General features: G+C 38.3%; 1 protein-coding gene and 1 long non-coding RNA gene across 2 annotated transcripts; one reads left to right on the plus strand and one right to left on the minus strand.

The window, feature by feature from the left end:
* The first annotated feature begins 9,699 nt into the window (after positions 1–9,699).
* On the plus strand, positions 9,700–10,739 carry LOC108957361. The gene is made up of 2 exons (XR_005552643.1): positions 9,700–9,962; positions 10,054–10,739. It is a non-coding gene; the product is annotated as an uncharacterized LOC108957361 (long non-coding RNA).
* Positions 10,740–14,225: 3,486 nt separating this feature from the next.
* LOC120295582 (sodium channel modifier 1-like) lies at positions 14,226–16,142 on the minus strand. The gene is made up of 3 exons (XM_039316824.1): positions 15,928–16,142; positions 14,631–15,071; positions 14,226–14,441 (listed from the first exon to the last, which is right to left on the minus strand). The coding sequence occupies exons 1-3, from the start codon at positions 16,102–16,104 to the stop codon at positions 14,394–14,396; spliced, it is 666 nt and encodes a 221-aa protein (XP_039172758.1). The 5' UTR covers positions 16,105–16,142; the 3' UTR covers positions 14,226–14,393.
* Positions 16,143–23,806: the final 7,664 nt, after the last annotated feature.

Genomic DNA, 23,806 nt, shown 5'->3' on the forward strand with positions numbered 1-23,806 from the left:
CTCAGGTATGATTTCGATAGAGGGATAAGAAGGCATATGTTATTTGATATAAGTGGCATGCATTCATTTGTGTCCGAAAAATATAGATGATTGTGAGGAGTAGGAACAAATCTCTAGATATGCCTCTTCGTATTTCTACATCGCTGAAAGTTATGCTGTTATCTACGTTGGCATGTGACATGAATGAGATAACCCTAGGGGAATGAGATCTGGAAATGGACTTGATAGTGATAGTTATGTATGACTTTGATGTCATTGTAGGAATGGATTAGCTCCGTAAGCAATGGACTAGGATGAATGATCTCCTGAGATAGTACTTGCCCATGTGCTAAGGATAAAATCGTGAGGCTAAGAATGGGATAAGCCAAAGCGGATAATATCTCTATAAGTTAATCCCTATTGAAACGAGACCCTTCAGTAGATGTGTAGTTTGGGTTCAAACCAGACGAAAGCTGGTGTACCTGTAATGACTCGATCCGATGAGGGCGAGGAGTGGACGTCGAGGTCAGAGGACCTGAACAAGGAGCAGCTCCTGGCAGGCTTCTAGAATGGCAAAAAGGGGCAGGAGTGAACCGAACTATGAACTGAACTGGAAATGTAGTGTTTCTGGGATAATTTTGTTAGAGTAGCGCAGTGGAAGCATGGTTAAGCTTGTAGAACTCTTGTTGTGAAAGAGAAAGATAGGCCAATGTGTTTGTACGTTGATATTAAGCAACTGAATCATGTAAATGTCTAGAATAAGTATCCCTTACCTAGAATTGATGACCTATTTGACCAAATTGCAAGGAAGTTCGGTCTTTTCTAAAATTAACTTGAGATCAGGATATCAGTTAAGGATTAAAAAAGAAGACATTCCTAAGACCGTGTTTAGGACTCGCGATGGACACTACGAGTTCCTAGTTATGCTATTTGGATAGACGAATGCTTTAGCTGCATTCATGGATTTAATGAATAGGATATTTAAGCCCTATTTGGACCAAATTATGATTGTCTTCATTTGATGATATCCTGATATATTCTAAAGGACCTGAAGATCATGTGTAGCACCTAAGCGTAGTGTTGCAAGCAAGGCTTGAGAAGTGAATTATGAAGAGCGAGTTATGAATTTAAGGATTAAGTTATGATCATTTGAGCTAAGTAGTGACTTCCTATTTGAGGATTTCATTGGAAGTCTTGATGCATTACATGGAGGTATTTAGTATGTATAGATTGATATTGGAAGTCATGAGTTTGAGCGGTCATATGAGACATGAAATTATTTGAGGTTTATATGTTGGAATAATAGGTTTAATCGATAGTGGTCAACTTTTAATTTTAGGTGATGATCTCAGTTTGAAAAGGTTTGGTGGAATTAGTGAACATGATCAATTGTGGTTATAGTCTTTCCAAGGTGAAATGGTGGAAGTTCAAATTGCGGATTTGATGAGTGATTAGTCTAAGTGATGATTCTTTAGGATGAGATATGAGATATATTCGGTGGAAACTAGACAAGTTTTCTTTTGGTGGATTGTCGATCTTTGAATTAAATAAGTCTTGGTGGACTATAGATATTTGAATCGAAGGAACGATGCTATATTTTAGGCTTGAATCTATGTTGCGGTGAATGCATAGTGAATGTCTTTGCTGGACTGAACCAAATGAGTTATTGGTGGTGTTGATTTTGATGGTTCTAGGCTTGAATTGGTGACAAAGGTATATGAATAATTTGGCTAAATGGTGCGTTCGATTGAGTCGAGAAGGTGGAATTCTTTAAATTTGAATCTCATTGATAGTTGCACTTAGGATAGAGCTTAAAATAGATGTTTTCACAAAAGGAATTGAATATGAGATAGAGGAGGTGGATGGAATTATTAAAAGATTTTGATTGTGAACTGTTTTAGAAAATCTCTTGAATTTCATCAAAATTTATGAGTATCTTGTGACACCGTGCCCAAATGTTTTAAGAAATGTTTTCTATTTTAAAGATTTCTGAACTTTTTATAGAAAACATTCCAACCATTGGAGTTGGGATTGAGATTGGAATTTTGCCAACGTATCGATTTAAATTTTACTAAGGGTTTTGATAAAGTATTTTATTTCGCGCCGTGATGCAAGTACGACTCAGGCTTTACACGTGATTTCTGAAAAACATTTGAAATTTAAACGTGAACATGGATTTTATGGATTTGGTATCATGCTTTGATTTTGTGAATTGGTTTCAACAATATGAGATTCACCTATTCTCAAATACTATCATTGTTATACGTTGTGTCTTTAAAATCCCTGTTTTGCATTATTTGATATCATGAAGTGGAATTTTCAAGAACTCAAAGGATTTTCCACATTGGTGATTTCAAAACGTTTTGACATGGAAATGACATATGATTTCAAAGCCTGCTATTGTAGTATTGATGTGCTTTTGAAAACCTCAGTTTGGATTGTTTGATTTCATGAAGGAAGATTTTCAAGTGTTCAAAAGGAATTTCAGATGTGGTTATTGTTTTAAAATTGTTTTGGTGTTGAGATAAATTAAGAAATGTTAAGAGCCTGCATCCTTGACCTTAAAGGAAGTTGGGATGAAAAGTTATACCTGGTAGAATTTGTGTACAGCAATAGCTTTCAGAAAAGTATAGGCATGTGCTGAGGAAGTATTAGTTAGACCCTGGTCACATACTCGATCATGAAGCCATCAAAGTGGATGAGAAAGTGAGGTACATTAAGGAGCCTGTGCAAGTATTAGATTGAAAGGAACAAATTCTCAGGACCAAGAGAATTTCATTGGTTAAGATATTATGGCGATATCATGATGTGGAGGAAGCCACATGGGAGAGTGAAAGTGAGATGAGGGTAAGGTACCCTCACTTGTTTAAGGAGACATGGGAAATGTCTAATTTCGAGGACCAAATTCTCTAAGGAGGGGAGAATTGTGGCATCCTAGAATTCCTTGCCGATCATTAGGGGTGCTCAAATTAAGGTCTTGCATTTAGACTTTGGCCAAGCTCTTAGCGAATAATTATTTGATAGAAAAATTCTAGTTTTGGCCATGTGGGATTATGGATTGGAATTTATTAAGATAGGTCACAAAGTTTTTGTGATTTATAAATTTCAATTAGGTGTTTATAAAATTTAGGTTTGAGGAGGATTATTAGAATGAGATATGGGCCAAAGTATTAGCTTAAAACCAGCCCATGATCTCACCCCATTTTTGGCCATTTGGGCTTAGTTGCGGAGCCCAAAGGAGGATGAGGGATCGCCGGCACATTGCTGGCCCAAGCCCAGCCGAAGGTGGAGGCCCATCTTGCATGAAGGAGGCCATGTGTTTCCTCCGATCTGCCAAGTGGCGTGGAGACTGTGCAAGGTGTGGCTGCCCCCATTGGCCATCTTGGGTGGCCACATGAAGCTGAAATAATTAAGTTTAGGGGGAATAAAAGGGCGAGAGAGAGTGGCTGGTGAGGGGTTTCCGTCCAAGCCAAAGGGAGAGAGAGAGTTGCGCGAGAGAGGGAGTGAGGCCGAGAGAGGAGGAGGTCGCCCGTCGCCGCCCGCACGCCGTTCGTCCGTCGCCGGTGTGCCGTCTCTTTTGCTGCTGTCCATCCGATCTAGAGGCAAGTGGAGTCCTCTAGCTTCTCTTGCATGCTTATATGTTGTTTGCATGTTGAAATCTTGAGTGATAGACGTCAAAAACCGAAGCTTGGATGTGTGGTGAGTAGTGTGACTGTTTTCGTTCGGATCATGTGAGTCAGAAACTTGTTTGAGCTTGCATGTGTGTTTGGAGTCCGATTTTGGCTTTGATGTCTTCATGAAAGTTGTAGCTAACATCTTGTACTATAACATACTGAAATTTCGTGAAAAATGATGGAGATTTGAGGGGTTAAAGTCTTGTTATACGGAGACCTCAGTCTGGAGAGTTTTTACTGACCTCTTGCTGATTCATGGTTGCATGTTGGTTTTTGTTGAGAATATCACTTCGTTTTCTTCATGAAAGTTGTAGGAGACATCTTAAAATACAACATACTCAAATTTGAAGTGAAATGAACAAGTATAGCCTAGTGAATCGACTAGATCTTGAAGAAGATGATTCTGGTGATGTATTTTGAGATACCCGAGACTTCAAGGACCTAAATGATGACTCTACTTTGGTTATTTGACTTTTATCTCTTCATGAAACTTGTAGAGGATACCTTGATGTATAACATATCCAAATTTCAGAGGAAAATAAAGAGAATAGGTAGGTTAAATCGCAATATTTCGGAGATGTGTTCACTGGATGATGCAGTAATGGATTCAGAAGCTTCGTGAGGTTGTATAAAATAATCTAAAATAATCTGGCTTGGATTTCTTCATGAAAATTGTTCGAAAATGTCATGGATATCACCCTGTACAATTTCGTAATTTTTGGAGACTGTATGGATATTTTAATCGAATTTCTTCGGAAACTATGCATTCTGGTTTTATCCAAATATTATGTGCTGTTTTGTGGAAATTGTGAAATTGTGTGAAATTCAATGTAGCCATGAATTTTGCATGAAATTGTCATCCTATTGGTTTGCTTAATGATTGCTTGAATTTTTATAATTTTGGGAATTTATAGATATTGAATTTAATATTTATTTATTATAAATAAATAAATAAAAATAATAATAAAAAATAAATTGGATTATTTTATTGGCCATAAATTCCATTGAATTTATTAATAAATAATAATGCATTGTTGCATGTATAAATGAGATATTGTGTATGTATGACATTGAATTGTGATGCATGTGTGCCAAGTATGACTTGTTTGATGTCACGCCATATGCCATGTTAAATTGAGATCAAAATAATGGTAAATGTGGATAATGATAAGTGAGGAAGTGGTTGTGGTGGATGATGATGCTCGGTGGCCTAGTGGCGTAATTCCGGAGATTCCCGGAGTGTCGGGATGCCCGGTGATATACGGTACGTAATTCCGTGGGAGGCCAGTGGTATGTCGGTACATAATTCCGGAAGCCTTGTCGGAGGTCTTTGCCCGAAAGGAATGCCTCGCGGTGCCAGGATTGGGGTGTGTGATGCCTGGCTAGAAGGATAAAGGCCGGAAGCCCTGTCGGAGGTTTCTGCCTGAAGGGAATGCCTCGTGATGCTAGTTGGGATGCGGAGATACCCGAATGTGGGGGGGCCGGAAGCCCGGCGGCCATGGGACACTGAATGCTTGCAGGAACCCCGTCGGAGGTCTTCGCCCGAGGAAGTAGGCGTAGCTTCGTGCCGGAGCTGGCCTCACACAAGACGTTCGAAAAGGAGAGAGCAAGCGAGGACGTCGTTCTTGAGCAAAGGGGATGCATACAGAGAAGAGAGGAGAGAGCTTTGGAGCTCAGAGAAACAACGAATGAACCTCCATTGTTGATCATCACAAGCTCTAACTCCACTATTAGTTGGGATTTTAACTTTCCTTAGCCTCGGTTGTTCCATTGTCCCTCCACTAGAGCCATGGGTTTCCGTTCTCAAGCAACGTAAGCCCCTCTCTCTCGCTAGCTATCGCTAGAGGATGTCAGAGGGATTTGCAAAGGAGGGAGAGAAAGAGGTGAGCGCGATTTTATCAAAAAAAGGGCGTGAGTTCTTCTCCTTCTCGCAAGATTCCCGTCCGACGCCCTCTAGAGACCTCCATTAGTCGCCTCCAACCTACAACCGGTCATGCCATCATGCGACACAATCGAGGGCTATTGATCGTTAGATCCATTTAATTAACCCATAGTTCAATTAGGAGGTGGCTGAATTTAATTGAATTGCATAAGTGGTACAGCACGGGTGATGCAGGCGGCAAGATCAGCAACTCCGCATTGTCGTGGAGTGAAGAGTAGCTTTGTCATCAACGCAGCTAGACTAGAGCAGCAGCGTCGTCAAGGTTGACGACAGTGAGCTCGGCACAGCAAGCCTTGCAGCTCGTCGACAAGTTGTTGTGGATGATGAGAGCATGATGGTAGCCTTGTATTGAATTGTGTGGCCTCCCCACTTCCTTTGTCTATAGTGAGATAGCTTTTATAGGTGAGAGGACTGGGGCTCTCAAAGGAAGAGTGTAGACTTTCTTTCCTATTGTGAGCACTTTTTAAAACATTTCATTTTCTTCTTCACCCTTTTTCCTTTCTACTCATGCATGTTCAAAATATCCCTTTCCTTGTGTTGATACTTTTTTTAATATTGCCAAATATATGCCTCACGCCGACTGATAACGTCTTAGCGCACTTGCCTTTCATTTTTCTATTTTTATTTTCCATATATTGCAAGAATATATAGAAAATCAAGTGCCATATCATGGAATATTAAAAGAATAATGCAAATCTTTTTCAAAATGTACTCATCTCCCAACTTGTCAAATTAAAGCTCATCCGTCACCGATCCAATGCAAATGTGATAAAAAATAAATACTCTTGAAGCTATATGCTATGCAATCTAATTCTAATATTTTTTTAGAGGTTAAGAATTAATCCCTGATTTTTATGCAATAAATGAATTACAGGGTCGGCAAAATTTATGTGTCAACAAATACTTTTTAATTCAAAGATAATAGCAATAAATTCAGAAATATGATATTTAAGAGAAGCAAATTCAGCCATACGAAGAATGATGAGTCGTTGTCTGAGCCTCAACCAATTGATGAGGGATTTAAAAAAAAAAAAAAATTCCTCAATTTATTCCATAAACCTACAGCTATTTTCTAATCTAGGATCTCCTATAGAACTTCATTTGTGAGACACAACGAAATAGCAGATAGAGCTCTTTCATCTAATTTTTCACATGTTTCATCTTATGTGTCTTACAGTTTCTTCCCTTTTTCCAAACGAAGTCTTCTTCAAACCCTATTGCATAAGAATAGCCAACAAACAAACTTGCCATAGGTTGAAATTGCTACTCCCATCAAACTTCTCAATATCAAATCACGTTGTTGAACTTGAAGTCATAACCAAAAGATCTAGAGAAAATAAAATAAATAAATAAAGGACCTAAGGCTTTGAAACTAGATTTGTTATGGTGAATGCGAAAACTATAACAAAATTGAAATTGAGAAGAATAGAGGAATGCCGGATTTTATGTGGAAAGCCTTGTGGAAAAAACCACAAGATAAAAAAAAAAAAAAAAAAAAAAAAAAAAGCAAAATCCACTATAGAAATCAAATATTACAAAAACTGGCTCTAAAAAGTTTAGACTCTTTCTGTCTCAAATTTTTATATTTAGATAAGAATCAAATCTAAAGTAGGAAACCTCTTTTTATGAAACCTTATTCAACTACGAAAACCATTCAATCAAGAAATCTATTCAAAATAGGTAATCTACTACCGCTTTTTATGAAACCTTCTCCAACTACGAGAACCATTCAATCAGGAAATCTATTCAAAATAGGAAATTTACTTGAAGTAGAAAGCTTTCCTTTTTTAGCTCAAACTTGAGACATATCTAATAACTATATATTAAACCAAAATATTAAATGAGATTACACAAACCTTGACTTACCTAAGATATTGGGGAGATCTTTGCAAGGGTCTCAATCTGAATATCAGAAGGGTTGTGTTTTCCACTCTCTCGAAGTATAACGGTGATAAGATGGTGCCAGTTCCCGCTTCACAGGTGAAGCAGATTGCCGGAAGAGCTGGTAGAAGAGGAAGCTGATATCCTGATGGGCTTACAACTACCTTTGAGCTTAATGATTTAGAGTACCTCATTGAGTGTTTGAAGCAGCCATTTGAAGAAGTTAAGAAGGTGGGTCTCTTTCCTTTCTTTGAGCAGGTTGAGCTCTTTGCTTGCCAACTTCCCAATGTTACGTTCTGCAAGCTACTCTAGAAATTTGGTGAAAATTGCCGTCTTGATGGCTCATACTTCTTGTGTCGGCATGACCATATTAAGAGGGTGATAGACATGTTGGAGAAGGTCCCAGGGCTATCTCTTGAAGATCGCTTCAAAATTTGTTTTGCACCAATTAATGTCAGAGACTCAAAATCAATGTATCATCTTCTGAGGTTTGCCACAGCTTATAGTCAAAACTTACCTGTTAATTAGCAGTGGGCCTGCCTAAGGGCTCTGCTCGAAATGATGCTAAGCTTTTGGATCTGGAGACCAAACATCAGGTGCTTGTCTATGTATCTGTGGTTGTCTCACTTCTTTGAGGAGTAAACTTTTCCATATGTTAAGAAGGCAGAAGCTATGGCAACAGGCATTGCTGAGTTATTGGGTCAGTACCCTGAACAAAAGGAGGATGGCTATGAGAGACCGCAGTCAGTTGCGAAACTGTTTTCTTTGTAAGTTAACCTGGATTAGTTTTCTGCAAAAACTTTTCATGGAACAGGATGATATTTACTCTCTGCCAATCCTTTGTTCTCTCTCTCTCTCTCTCTCTCTCTCTCTCTCTCTCTCTCTCTATAGGACTTTATATATATATATATCGTGTGCTTTCATGGCTATATCTTTTCATATTTCATTGAATAGGAAAATTGTTATTTTTCATCTCAATGATATTTTTATATTTGTCTCTCTCTATTAAAATATAGAGAATACCCACTTTGTATCTCTTAAGAGATTTTGTCTGAGGGACTCGTTATGTATATATTTTGCGCCTTTATTCATTTCCACGGTGATGGTGCCTTTTTCCTTATCTATAATGCACCATTGCCCAACTTTATATCGATTTATCAATATGAATATAACCCACTATCGATGTACCATGTTTCACTTTTATTGTCATTTGCCGCTTGGCCTGTGTAGAATGTATTTTCTTCACTTTCTTTTTTTTCTACATAGTTTGCTCGATTATTTATTTTTGAGAGACAATCTTTTTCTATGTGGCCATATCTTTACAAAAGCGGCATTGTTTTTTATTTTTAAACCAACAACTTTTCTCCAAATGATTTGTTTTTTTGCAAATACCACAAGGTGGATAATTTTCCTTTTTTTATTATTTCTCCTCCTCTTTTGTTTTTCCATGAGCTCCTTCCACCATTTTTAGATTGATGAGACCGTATATTTACTTTAGACTGAAAGGCATTTTCAACTGAATCTTCATCTTGTGCCATTAGTCTTTTCTCATATGCTTCTAGAGAGCCAATTAATTCACTTATTGATAGGGTTGTCAAGTCTTTAGTTCCTTCTATAGTTGTAACTATGGAGTTGTATTTTTGGTAAGTGACACCAATATTTTCTCAACAACCCTTTGATTAGTAACAATGTTCTTGAGGGTAAAACCTAAATGACTCCTCAGTATGAAATCTTATATGTACTTACATTAATGTTTTGTTGCTTTTTTGGTACCTGAAGCCAAGTTATGATATTGGCAGAATGTCTTTGTTACTCCTTCATTATTCCAGTGGTGGATCTTAGAAGGTAGATACTTTGGGAGGCTATAACTACTTGGTGGGAGTGAAGGAGTGATTGTGAGTGTATTGAATTGACATTGTCTGTTCCTAGCTGTATGTGACTGTGGCGACCTCACTGATTTAGTGGTTCATTGACTAGATATTGCTTTGACGTGAGAGAATCTTTGTTGATTAATATAAGGCAAACTCATTAAGGCTGTCAAATGCTCTAGTGGGAAGTCGTGACTATATGAAGTAGTGCATGTTATAATGGGTAAAAATATGCGGATGATAACTTTAAGAAAAGACCTTGGGTTTGATGGGTTTTTCATTTTAGTGGTGGGTGTTATTATTGTCTTTGTTGCAGCCGAGTCTTACTTTCATTTGGCATTGGATAGCTCTTAAATATCTCTTCCGTAGATGACTTTTCTTTGTGATATGTACCGTTCTAGATCAGGAACATTGTTCATTTAACTATTTGTTTAGCTTGCTTGTCATGAAAATGAAAAGACTTATGTTAAAAGGAAGCTAAGGTTTTGATACAGTGCTTTATTTGTTCATAACCTTTAGACGACAAACCTCTTGGTGGTAAACCTTGAGAGTTGTAGCTGTGCAATTGTCCAAAGTTGGGCAGCTCTTCACAAAGGCACAACTTTCTGCCTAGTCAAGGTTGGTGCTATTTCCAATTCATTATTATTTTCTTTGTCAACCTTCAAGAAGAAGAAAAAAAAAAAAAAGATTGCTTTTCTTTGTCATACAGGAGAAGACAGAATAAAGTCCCGGAAATTCCACATTCTGAGAAATTGTCTACATGGTCATGTGCAGGTATTACAACTCAGCATCGTAGCCTATTTGTTGCAACCTCCAATGCAGTTTCTATTATGAATTTTCCATGGCTTTTCGCAACAATCACTACTCCATTTCCTATTAAAGTGCCAGATGTAGCTCGGTGGCAACATATGCAATTTTCTTTATTAGTTTGGATCTGCAAATCATGCCATAATTAGGTAAGAGAATGGTTGTTGCTTGCTGTTCATTCAGCTGATTGAATGGAGGACCTCTGGGACTCACGTGTGCCTAAGATGGCATGATGGTTGTCATTGTTGTGGCTCTGCATCTTTGTATGTTAAAATGGCCCATCAGATAAGCCGGTGCAGCTTCTGCAGGAGATATCCAATGACGAGGAGTTAGAGATTCACAACCTGAATACAAAATTTCTACCATATAGCTGTAGCAGTTTCTGTGAGCAGGCTGGTGAAGGGGGCTTTGCTTCAATTAGAGAGAGCTAAAATTTTCACGAAATATTCTGACTGTCAAATTATCTCCAACCAATATTTCTTAGTAGCTTCTGTCCCGAAATGCCCATGAAAAGGGTGCTTTGTACTGTAGGACAATGGGAGAGAATAATCCACCAAAATAGTGATGCTTCAGATTTGTTCCTTGCAAGAATAATGTGCTAATTTGTTGTTTTCCCCATGCTTTGCTTGAGGCTATGCATATGCAGAGGATGTAAGAGGTGGCTCTGATTATCTTTATTGCTCCGAATGAACGGATCCATCTCTGCCACATGGGTGGCTCAGTTTTACCTTTGGATACTATGTGGATCGTCACTAATGCAGCATGGCGTTCAAGCAACTAGTCAGGCCAGGCTTTGTGGATGGACAGCTCATGCTAGTGCAACAGAGTGCCTCTCATCATCAGTTTGGGTCTGACCATCCTTCGTTGGGATTCATTCCATCTTTCTGATATTTTCCTATGTGCTTATATCCTCCTATCCAGTTGTTCTCATCAGCATGCTTCTGGACTTTTGAGCGAGGGTGTATTCTCTTAATGAGAATCATGTTAAGTTTGGTTTTAATATGGTATTTGATCGGATCGTCTCTCTTTTAATATTATAATTTTTCGTTTTAAATTTCCTCTGGTTGAGGAGCAATCTATGTAGGAGGATTTACCTCAAGTTTCGACCATGTCTCGAAATCAAAGATTCAATCTTAAATGCTTTAAATATTGTGTAATTAAGTCATTTCGATGCACCATTCGGCCCACTTTTTTTTATGTGGCAGGGAGGGATCTCGTGTATTTTTAAAAAAATTATTATTTTAAATATATAGTGTGTCATACTTGAAGCCATGTCGGATAATAAGTCGATTGGTAAAACTCAAAAACCAAAAGAAAGTGTTGGCCGTAGTCCTCATGCCAAAGACCTTGATATTGCATTTGAAACTCGAGTGCAAGGACCGAGGTCTTAAGTTTTGTTGTTGTAAAACTGCAGGCCTAGAAATGAGAATTGTTGATGGTGGTAATGTAGATTGGAATGAGAGGGACAAGATCGATACGAATCAATCCCATGGAAGAGTGATTTGGGAAGAAATGTTCGGATTTTTCGCACTTAAGATTTGAGGAGTTCAGGGACCATCAAGGGAATTTTGCCAATATGCCCTCGAAATGGACTAAACATCTGAATTCATGCCTTAAATTCAATTGTGTTCTAATAACGTGCAATCATCTTTACATGTATTGACAACCGAATTTTTGTTGATATTTTAAATATCCATTTATTTTGCAAAAGATTGAGCAGGCCAGCTTGTTCGGCCCACTCATTTAATAAATCTTCGGGCCCAAGACACCCAGCTTCCCGTTTTCCTTACTTTCGTAGGCCCATCAACAACAAAAAGCAAAGCTCGGCCCCCAATCCCTCCCTCCTTTTTTGCGCGCGCACACATAAATAGAAGATGGAAACGATGCCTTGCTTGCGTCACCGGGCCCCGATTTGTGACGTCATCCATGGGGACCACGGACGCTTAGGTGGTCCACTCAAATATATGAAAACTCCATACTGACGCTCTCGATAAAAGGGGGTTAGAAGACCCCGAAGGAGGCCTCAAAAGAGAGAGGAGGAGCAGCTTGAACTTTCATTTCACACATGTTGTTGCCTTGGTCGTCGTCATGAATACACGAATTGTCAGAATATCTAAATATTAACGTCTAATAATCATCAAATAATTTTAAGTCTTTAGAATAGTCCATAGTAATTTCATGAAATTGTTTATAATACCAAAGTAAGGATTCTCAAATTCCCAATATTTGAACAACCGAAAGTAGTTTTACGAAATCTCAATGGAGTGATGCAAGAATTACGTCCATTGGACATTCAAACAGGAGCTATACCTCTAAGCTCATCACTCAAGGGTCATTACTTTTTTTTGATATAGTTCTTTATTTTTATTTTTTTGCAGGTGCCTATGCTCTTTGGATTGTTTTGGTTGATTGTTGAGGATGTTGCACCGCCATTTATATGCTGGCTTGATTTGGATTTAAAAAAAAAAAACTTTTGGTAGATCACCAAGGAACTTTGACCTCATTTACCTGTACATATGATCTTGGCTTTCTTCATCTTCTTCCTTTTCTTTTATCATTGAGGTTGCTGGACCACTATTTTATGCATTGTTGCATCAAATATGAATGCCACTATCTTTGATCAAAAAATCCTTGTAAGACATAAAATTGATACGCGTCTTCCAACTCTAATACCTTCCAATCAACTTTGTCAAGTCAGTGTCATCATGAATGCCCCCTAAGTGATGCGGAAGAACAATTCTTCCCCACCACCAGAAGGCTGGGTAAAATTAAGTACAAACATAAGAGCTTTTCAGAAGTTATTATTAATGAATTGGAAGCCACTATCTTATGCATTGTTGATTTGCCTCCTGATAAGTCTACTATCAATTGTAAATGGGTATATAAGATTAAAACCAAAGTAGATGGTACTGTGAATCACTACAAAGCTTAGCTAGTAGCAAAAGGCTTTACTTAAGAGTACAACATTGATTATGATTATACTTTTGTCCTTGTTGCTCACCTCAGTTTGAAGTCTTCTTGTTGTTGCTTCTATTAAGCGTTGGCTTCTATATTCAAGTAGATGATAAAAGTGCATTTCTTAATGGTGATCTCATAGAGGAAGTTTATATGACACCTCCTCCTAGATACACTTATTCATCTAACAAAGTGTGCCGATCACATTAAGTATTATATGGATTGAAGCAAGCTCCCCATACGTAATATTCCATGTTTAGCTCAACCATGGAGTCTCTTGATTTTAAATCCAATCATTTTGATTATGCTCTCTTTGTCCGATACACATGTCATGGGTACATTATGCTACTTTTGTATGTTAATGATATTGTTATTAATGTCAATAATCAAACTGGCATTGTAAACTCCACTAGTATCTCAATGAACAGTTTGAAATGAAAAATCTTGGGTGACAAAGCTATTTTCTTGGTTGGAAGTTGTGTATGATACTTCTAGTTATTATCTCTCTCAAACCAAAAATTTCACTAATTTTATCTCTTGAGCTGACCTCACTAATGACAAGATTACTTCCACTCTCATTAAGTCAAATGTCAAATTCAATGACAAGGATGGAAACTCTTGTTCTAAATGCTACACTTTATTGGCAATTAGTTAGCACTTTTATATATATATATCATGGTTACTTGTCCTAACATCACTTATGTCGTTCACACGCCTCATACAACCCATTTTACTATAATTCTTAGAATTCATCACTACGTCAAGAGTACGTTGTTTCCTGGTCTTCACTTTTCTACTAATTCTACCTTAAGAACAATTTATTCTGATGTTGACTAAGCTGGTGACCCTCAAGATCTTTGCTCCACTATGGGTTACTGTTTCTTTTTAGCTGACTCATTTATCTTATGGTGTAGCAAGAAACTGATTACCGTCACTCGCTCTAGTATAGAAGCAAAATATCGAATTCTTACAGCATTGGAATTACTATATTTGCGGTGGCTACTAGAAGCTGTAGGAATGTGTCATCATAGTAGAACAGTCATATTCATCGGGAAAATTGTCCAAAAAGTCCTAATTCTATTGTATGGCGGCCAAATTCAGTTTAAACTTAAACATTTCTTGAAGTATTTAAGACCTGTGGATGGAAATTTGCAGTAATATTTGATTGGTATTATGAGAGATCAGCCTGGCAGGTCAAGACATCAAACTTTCACATGAACACCTCTCATTAGTCTTAATAGTTCTCTGCTATCAATTGCTTGAAATAAAGAGTGTAAGATCTACGTGTTATCCAAGACAAATATTTGGATCTTCTTCGTCTGAATCGAATTCAACCTGCAAATGCCATAAAGTTGCCACAATCAATGCCTAAGATAAAATACAGATATCACATCTGCACAACTGGCATTTACTGAATAGTAGAGAGCCAGATTTCAGTCGTCCTTATTGTAAATATTACAAATTACAACTGCGTGATGCCTTACAAAATAATATAATGTAATTCAAATTGATGAAAGAACTCACATTTTCATCCTTGAACCATCTGCCATTGCAGTCGTGCTTCCAACCTGCAGAAGTAAACTTGAGCTCTCTTTCATGGCGCTCTCTCATACTAAGTTGTTGCTGTACAACCACCTCTTCAGCTGCTTCTTTTGCAGCGAAACAGAAGCTTTCGCTCACATGTGAGGTTTCATTACCATGGAGATTCCCACATATTTTTCCACTGTGACCATTGTTATGGACGTCTTGTCTAGTGTTTCCCTTATCAAGTACTTCAGAAACGGCCTTCCTTGTTTGCTCAATCAAGGGTCTACTTTTTATCCTGTTTAAAATAGAAGTACTAGTGCCGGTATTAACAGTACAATCAGACAAGGCTATTCTCTTGTCGATCTCATCCTTCTTTTTCAATTCTGTCTCCTTCAATCTCGACAATGCAACATGGTGGTGTGACCCCTTGCAATGCATCTGCATAATAAAAGAATATCAACATGCAAAACTAATAAATATCTAAACTATCTACATTCACAAGACAATCTGTGCAGCAGAAAACTATAATGATCCATACAATGATCACGTGCCCCAAATAACATCGGCTTCTCAAACATCCAGCAAACCTCCACTTAAATGTATTTCAATTCTTTAAAATCCAAGCTTTCTCATTCTAATGTCTTTCTTATAGTGAAGCATAAACGAGTTGAATCACCACGAAACAAAGCAACTCATCATTTGCAGATAAGACATGGAAAATCCACATCGTCTCATGCGCAACCGACATGACATAGCAGGAAAAAAAAAAACATCACAAGCAGGACAAGCAATTTAGTTAGTACCTGCCATTGCCATGGCACAGTTCTCCAACCAAATCAAACCACCAACACCATCGTATTAGAAATGCGACATTTCAGTGCACGGTAGTCCAATAAAGCAGATCCACAAGACAGTCGGCCGAGAGGGACGCCCGAAAACACACTTGGTCAGATTCAAAATCGCAACTCGATGGTCGTTTGCCAGCCGAGGCCAACCCCGAAATTCCGGGGACTGGACGGAAAAGACATTGATCACACATTTTCCCATCCCGACAACTAGATTTATCGGGATCAAATGGCCCGTCAGACCCATAACTTGTCTCATCTATCTAGCAAGAACGCTAAAATCCTCCAGCTACTCATCAAACCGAAAACCAATCAAGACAAAACAGAACCACAAGCAAATTATCTAGCAGAATCGCTACAATCCTCCAGCCTATCAAGACAAAACAGACCCACAAGATAAAAATTGATTGAGCGACAGAAGTTGGCGTAAGCAGAGACTGGAGACGCACGGAGAGCATGAGAGCAGAATCGAGGACGGGGGCGCCAGGGCAGACGAGGCAGGCGAACTTGCCGGAGGAGAGCTTCTTGTAGGAGGAGGCGTCGAGGCCTTCCACGGCCAGATCGTCGACTCTTCTCTTCCGGTGCTGGGCTTCTCTTGCCCAGCTATCTCCTCCGAACGCGCTCATTCCCTATTCTTCTCCTTCTTCCTTCCTCTTCTTCGTCTGTCCAGTAATTCAATATGACATGGGGGTATTTATCTAGGGTTAAAACTATTACACTTATTATAAATTTATTTTATATTAATTTTCATTAAATATTACCATCAAATTACATAGTAAAATGTTATGTAACAGTTGATGAATATACCAATTTGAAATTTTACCATTGATTTGTTACAAATGTATCGAAATTTATGATTTTTTTTTTATTCAAAAGGAGATGATCAAATTGAATAAACAAAATGGTTAAAAGGTCCTTTGCTAATTTTGGATTGAAATATAAATGGGACGATATGTCAAAAGGAAAAATAGACATGCAATTACCAAATTTGAAAGGTTGCAAGTAATGTAAATTTGTGAGAAAATTAGAAAAAAAAAAAACATGCTATCATTAATTTGTGTGAATATGCGTTACAAAGATGATAAAGTGAGCTTTTATATCCCACTAAAAGCAGTTATCACAGACGGTTATGTATTTTGAATTCGAAAATAACTTCCTAATCTATAATGATAACCTACAGGAAGCGTAACGGTGCAGTCATTAAGATTTTTCCCTTTCTTTTCCTGTTCTAAAAAGCAGAGGACAGTCGCCCCTCAAGAAAATCTCTCTCTCTCTCGTTCGCAGAGCGAGTGACGAGAAAGCGAGCACTGCCGGCGATGCCCACGGTTGAACGGCGACGGCCGCCGCCACCATCATCACGCCCTCGTCTCTCGCGGCCCGGTTGGGTCGTCATCGTCTGGACAAGGTACCGTCTCTGTATGCGCGGACGCTTTTTCTTGAATATGGGTGTCTCTGTCTCTGTCTTGTCCGTGCGGGAACATTGAAAAGTCTTCGAGTTTTTTGGGATTCTGGGTGGGATTGCCGTCGAGAAAAAGGCGAGGCTTTTGCGGTTTCTCATCGTTCATTGTCCGTTATGAATGCTTTGGTTTCTGAAAGTCTGATTAGTTGGGTCGGGTTGAGTCACTAAACTGAGACTGAATCGGCATTTTCTTTGATTTTTTTGGTGGCATAGTCCTCATCGTTCGAGTTGGCCGTGACCGCCTCACCGCCGGAGATGCCATTCCTTAAGCCAGAGAAGCCCGCGGTTAGAGACCGCCATGGTTAGTTTCCTATCCACTCATTTGTGTGCTCGTTCTGTTGGAATGGATGCCGTTTTGTATCACGTGTTTCGGCGACATTGAAGTCGCCGGTGAGGTTCGGTTATGGCTGGCAAGGCATGGCCGGCGACTGAGTGATTGGCCGGCGGTGACTAGCGTTGTCATGCAAAATGATCGACGCCAGGTGGTGGCTCGGCAGTGGCCTGAGCGCCGGCAAGGGCTCATGAGAAAATGGTGGGATTCGGTTGAAGAGGAGGTTCGCAGGGAAGAAGTCGTTCTCGGGAAGAAGATGATGGACAGCGCAAGGGAAGAGAAAATAAGGAATAATGGAAAATAGGAAAAGAAAAATAAAAAAAAGGGGAGTGACAGAAAGGAAAAAGGAGGAAAAAATTAGATAAGAAAAGAGGATTGGTGTAAGTGGGCAATAATTTAGATTTTGAAGGGCATTAGTTTCTGTCATCGCATCATAATGAAATCCATCAATGAAGAGCAAAAGTAGATATGAAAAGGTAAATACATGGATGCGCGTTAACATTGACGGCCCCATTCATTTCTAAGTGGTCAGGTGCTGAAGACTCGCTGATGTCCTATCAGAAACGACGAATTCGATCAAAAGGGAAAAATAAACTAACCAATCTTGATTCGTTTCTCCAGCAATCGGAAGGGGCAAGCTCGAGAAGGAGAAAAGGGAGAGAGAAAGTAGACTCGATGAACCCTCCTCAGTTGCAAAAAAATTTCTCCTCCTCACTTTTGTCTCCGAACATCTTGATTTGGAGAGAAAATAAAAACAGTTAAGAGAGAGAGGCAAATGAGGGAATGGGAAGAGAGAATTTGGAGGAGATCCGAAACATTGTGAAACTTCCGCTGGCCCATCCTTCCCTTCCCTTCAGCGGATTCCATCCTCATCACTAATTCTCTGCCCTGATTGCCTAGCAATCGTCTAAGAGAGGCTCAACCTAGCAAACTAGCGACTCGAAAAAGTGGGATATAAATTGCACAATTAAACGGGAGAAATAAATTGCACAATTAAATGGGAGAAATGTTGAGCACATAGCAATTAGCAGATATTTACATACCAAGATTTGGATGAAATTTCTCACCAAGAAAATCCTCCTGCCAATTGCTATGTGCTTAGCATCTCTCCCATTTAATTGTGCAATTTATATTCCACTTTTCGAGTCGCTAGTTTGTTGGGTTGAGCCTCTCTTAGACAATCGCTAGGCAGTCAAGGCAGAAGGCATTCGGGGGTGAAAATTGCGGTGAGGACGGATCCACCGAAGGGGAGGGGAGGACGGGCTAGCGGAAGTTTCACAAAAGATTTTTTGGATCTATTCCGAATTCTCTCTTCCCATTCCCTCATTTACCCCTCTCTCTTAACCGTGTTTATTTTCTCTCTCAAATCAGGATGTTCGAAGACACAAGAGAAGTAAGGAGGAGAATTTTTTTTGCGACTGAGGAGGGATTCACCTAGTCTACTTTCTCTCTCACTTTTGTCCTTCCTCCTTACGCCTTGAGTTTGCTCCTTCCGATTGCTGGAGAAGCAAATCGAGATGGCTTAGTTCATTTTTCCTTTTTGATCGATTTCGTTGTTTCTAGCAGGATATCAACGAGTCTTCAGCACCTGACCGCTTAGAAATGAATGGGGCCATCGAGGTTAACATGCGTCCAAGTATTTGTCTTTTCATCTATGCTTTTGGCTCTTCATTAATGGGATTTCATTGTGATGCGATGCTGAATGCTGATAAGTCCCTCTGGATTAGTCAAAGCATTATGTCCAATGGTTAGGGTGAATCTTAAAATCTTCAATAGGTCGTCCTTATACTTTGGTTAGCAGATAATCAAGTTTAGATGCTGAAGGGGCATTAGTTTTAGAACTAGTGTAATCAAGTCTTCATTTCCTAGATCACTGGTTATGCAAAAAGTGAGATTTTCTCCCATATTTTGCATATGGTTACGTCACAAGAGGAATAGGTTTGAACTCGTGTCAAATCGAATGCCATTGGCTTGAATTTGGCACTACCTCTCAGCGTATATTCCCTTCTCAGAGGAGTAGGTCGCAACATTAAGGAACCTAGAAGTGACATTATATATGTTAGGATTCAATGTGATCTTGCTAGGTGGCATTATTGTATCTTTAGTTTTGCTATTTTGACATCTTGCCTATGATAGAGTTTAAATGGTAAAGTTACCCGCAATGGCATGGAGAATATTTCACATTCGCATTATTTTCCTAGTCCAATGTTTAGTTTAGTTTTTTTTTTCTTTTTCTTTTTAATTTCACTTTCCACAAATCATAATTGGGAATCAAAATGGAGAAACTTCATGCATTTTTTTTTTTTGTCTGCCAAGTTCAACTTATTTGGTATGTTAATATCTAATTTTTTGTGTCTGCCAATGTCAAACTTATTTGGTATGTCAATATTCTCTGCCAAATATTCTTCCACACTTACACATGTACACAATTTGATGAGATTGTTAAGTTAGGCTAGCCATTCATGATTAGCAATCTAATAATTAACATGAGGAAAAGGCGACTACGATATGTGCATAGAGAGTATTAAGTCTAGCTATTCAAATCTAGGAAAAGTATCCTAACTAACACATGATAATCATTTGATATTAAATTGCTTTATCAAAGTTTTTACTTGTGATATGCAAACATTATTGCGATCTATGTCATTATCATGGTAGCTTTAGTGAATATGACATATTTTAAAGAGACACCACATATAAGTAATAAAATAATGTTAAGTGAAGTAACGAAGGAAATCGTGTTACAATTGATATAAAATTCATAAGCCCATTGATGATTAGATGCCATTACTAGCGTGCCAGGTAAGGTAATTTTGCACCTGAATCCTGCTAGTCTCTGCTCGGGGGAACATCGCTTCTTAGAATACGATGGCAGCCAACGGCATAGCTACAATCATGATTACATTATGTATGATTTATCCCAGTTTTCCTTTTGAGTTGCCTTTCTTCACGTGGAGCGATGGCCATGTTGTTGGGAGACTTCTTTTTTTTTTTTTTCCTTTTGAACGTTGTATTGGCAGTATCTTAGCTTTTCACGTGAATCTTTGTTTTTAATTTTAATGTATGATTTCTCAAGAGATTTCTTCATTAATTCTTGGTTGCATCTTTTATTTACTATTTCATCCCTTTTTTCATCATTTAATGTATATGAATGAATTGTCATAAAATGCAAAAAAACAAAATTTATTAGAATAGTCCCTCCAAGGCGGAAGCTATCGCATCGTGAAAATATATTTCAGAAAGCTTTCGCCTCTCTCTCTTTGCCTTCACATGGATTAATAAAAAAATAATTAAAAAATCATTAAAAAATCATTAAAATTGCCACATCAGCGTTTGGCCATTGGCTGATGTCCACATCAGCACCGGCCGGCCAAAATTGGCCGGATGGACTAAACTGATACCAATATTAAAAGGTTTAGAACTAAATTAGTCTAATTGAAAAATTCAGGATTGAATTGGTACCAATGCAATAGGTTTAGAACTTTTTTAGTACTTTTTTCCTATATTAATTATATCAACCCCTCATGTTTTTCTCATATTACAGAGTTCATTTCCTTGCCTTCATAGAATGAGGAAAAGTCAGATCAGGACATTTTCCCCACTTGATTTTTTAAAATGCCCTCATTGTGAGCTATTCTTCATATCCTTGACTTCTTCAAACCATCACTGCATTTGCCGAGGTCTTACATAAGTGGCTAATGCTCGTTGTTGTTTCCTTTGCCCCACATGATCATTGCCTTTCCCTAAGCTTCACATGAATGGCCTACGCTCGCCCAACAAGTACCCATCTTCCTTCTTTTCTGTGAGTCATACTCAAGACCAATGAAGGGTTTTGATCTCTATGGAAACATCGTAACAAACGCCATTCACACATACAATTTTAAAACCTTATTTTGATACCTTTTGTCACAAAAATGAGCCAATAGGCCTTGATCATGGGACTGTGCAACACTTGGTGAGCCAATTAACCAGGTTAGCCTTTCTTTCTAAGGATCGTTTTGATGGCTCGTATTGTGAAACGCCTCATTGTAGCCAATCTTTCTATATCTCCAGTTAATATGGCATTTCATTATCCCGAGTGGAGCACGGTCTTGTTTCAACATAGTAACAGGTTTTTTAGTGGTATGATTAACAAGTGTTGGGATACTCAATAACAAGACCCGTTTCAAAATTGTGGTAGCAAATAACAAATGATATTGCAAAGCATGAGAGGTTTGTTGTAAATAAAGAAAGCCTGAAATGCATTCAAGTCTAGTGCACCTCGGTATTTGGAAAAAATGGTTTTGGTTCCCCCAAAAAAGCAAAAAAATAAAAAAATAAAAAAATTTCAAAAAGAGGATGGGTTAAATTGAATTGATAAAGATTGTGAAAGAGTATTGATTTTGAACAAGAAAATAAATAGCATGTAATGTAAAGAAAATGTATGATGGTATTAAAGATAAATAGACATTTTTGTCATTGATGTCTCGAGTTCATCTGTCTTTACGGAAAGGCAGCTTAAGATAGTCCATCCTTTTCTCTCATGTTCCTTGTGTGGAGAAAATTTCAGTTGAAAGAAGTAGAGCAAGTTTATACATTTTATGCAATTCTCAATTCCCATCTAATCTCTGGGCATATTTTCAGGTGATGACTTTGCCAGTAAGTGGATCAAAGTTAACGAGAAGAGAACACTCCATGATGTTTTGAGAGAGTCTAGATTCATTATTCCGGGAATTCCAGGTGCGTTTGTATGACCTGTTGTTTCAGAGAGTGAAATGGACTTTAGTTTTCTGGCAGAAACGGGACAAAATATGAAAATAATATAGATTACATAAAATGACTTGCAATGTTTGTAATATTTCTACCATCATCTGTACTTCACCTTGCCCAATGTGAATTCTTTCATTTGATTACATCTTGTTGTTGCTTCCTGATTTAATGTGGTGGCGACTATGCAGTGTTCTTCATTGTTTCCAGAAGGTCCAGCTTCTATCAAGTGTTCAAATCTAGAAAAAGTGGCGTCCACAATGATGTTAGGTGACTATGCTTGTTGTCTCTTCAATGGAAATATTCTTTCCTTTTTTTATTTTTTACGGAAATGAGTGTGAGCGCTGCCATTTCTCATTTAATTTATTCATAGAGGAGAGGAACATGTTTAATATACTAGCAGGAGCAACATAGATCACATCAATTTTTCTAGCGTTCCCTATAATTTGCATCATGTAAACTATGGATGACCTTTTACCCTTTTGTAACTATTAACTTCCCAAAGAGTGAATAATTTCTTTGGAAAGGTGTGAAGGATAAAAATTTAGATGACAATGGCAAATCGTCAGCTCTTGTGTATCTATGCGTCGAATTGAGCCAGGCACAAACAATATCACAAGATTGAGTGTATCTATATTGCCACTTTCTGTTCTTTAGCCATTGCTTCTTTTACTACTGTTTCCGTGTTTGGAATGCCTATACATACTCAAGATCAGCGCCTGCAAAGTCAAGAGACTGCATCCCAAAAATACGGAGGGCCTTATATTTTGGACATAAAATGGGCGGTCGCTTATGCAATCCTTGGTCCTTGCTGTATCATTGGAAGCCCTTGTGTGATTGGTGATTCAGCAATCAATGACTTAGGATGATAGACGTCCTCCAGAATATTTCGAGGAGGCTTTTGCAATCGAAACTCAAAGGGCCCAACATAGTGCAAGTGAGGTCCAGTTGGTGGCCTTCTTCTAATCCTGATCCCTTGGCTAGCAGCTACTTCATCTCGCATCTCGGTACATCCCTAATTCCCAGTCCTTGGCATTAAGAGAATTTTCTTGTGATTCATTAGCAGATACAACTGTAGCAGATATATCACTGGTCTCTGACTGCATAGAAAAACAGTATATGCCTTGGCTGATGAATGTTACCATAGAAGTTAATAAGATCAATGATTTGGGAAAGATGATTTGCCGCCGGGATGATGGAGAGGGTGGACGCGGAAAAAGTGATACGTAAGGGTCAATCAAATGCATCTCATAAATCTCAAAGCAAAAGTGTGTAAGCTAGGTGTGCTAGGTAACTGGCTGCTAGAGGGTGGGAAAAGGAGCAATAACAATGTTAATTTATCAAGTGGTAGGCTAGCTGATTTTTCCTTTTTTTTTTTTTTTTTTTTTTTTTTCATTTTTTAATTCAGTAGTAGGCCTGGTGCTTGTTACATGATTTGCTCTCCAGGAAGCTTAACACGTGATGAAAGATTTTTGAGATTGGCTTATTACTGAAGAAAAGCAGAAGATTAAGAACAAAAATACCTCAAAGAACAACTCCGGAGGATAGTTTGGAGTTTATATTATAAATATTTATATATTTATGTTGCTTTGAGTATAATTTGAAATTTTTTTAATTATGTTTTTTGGGAATCAAGAAGCTCCAATGGAGATATTTGCGTACACCTCATACATGATTCTTCTCCTTCCTCATTATTGTCCTAAAAGTAAAATTTCATCAGCATACTTCCCGTGTCCTAACTATGCACTCCTAATCCCTGTGTCCTAACTATCCACTCCTAATCTCTCTCTCT

Source organism: Eucalyptus grandis, chromosome 7 (assembly GCF_016545825.1).
Source record: "Eucalyptus grandis isolate ANBG69807.140 chromosome 7, ASM1654582v1, whole genome shotgun sequence".
Classification (NCBI taxonomy): Eukaryota; Viridiplantae; Streptophyta; class Magnoliopsida; order Myrtales; family Myrtaceae; genus Eucalyptus; species Eucalyptus grandis.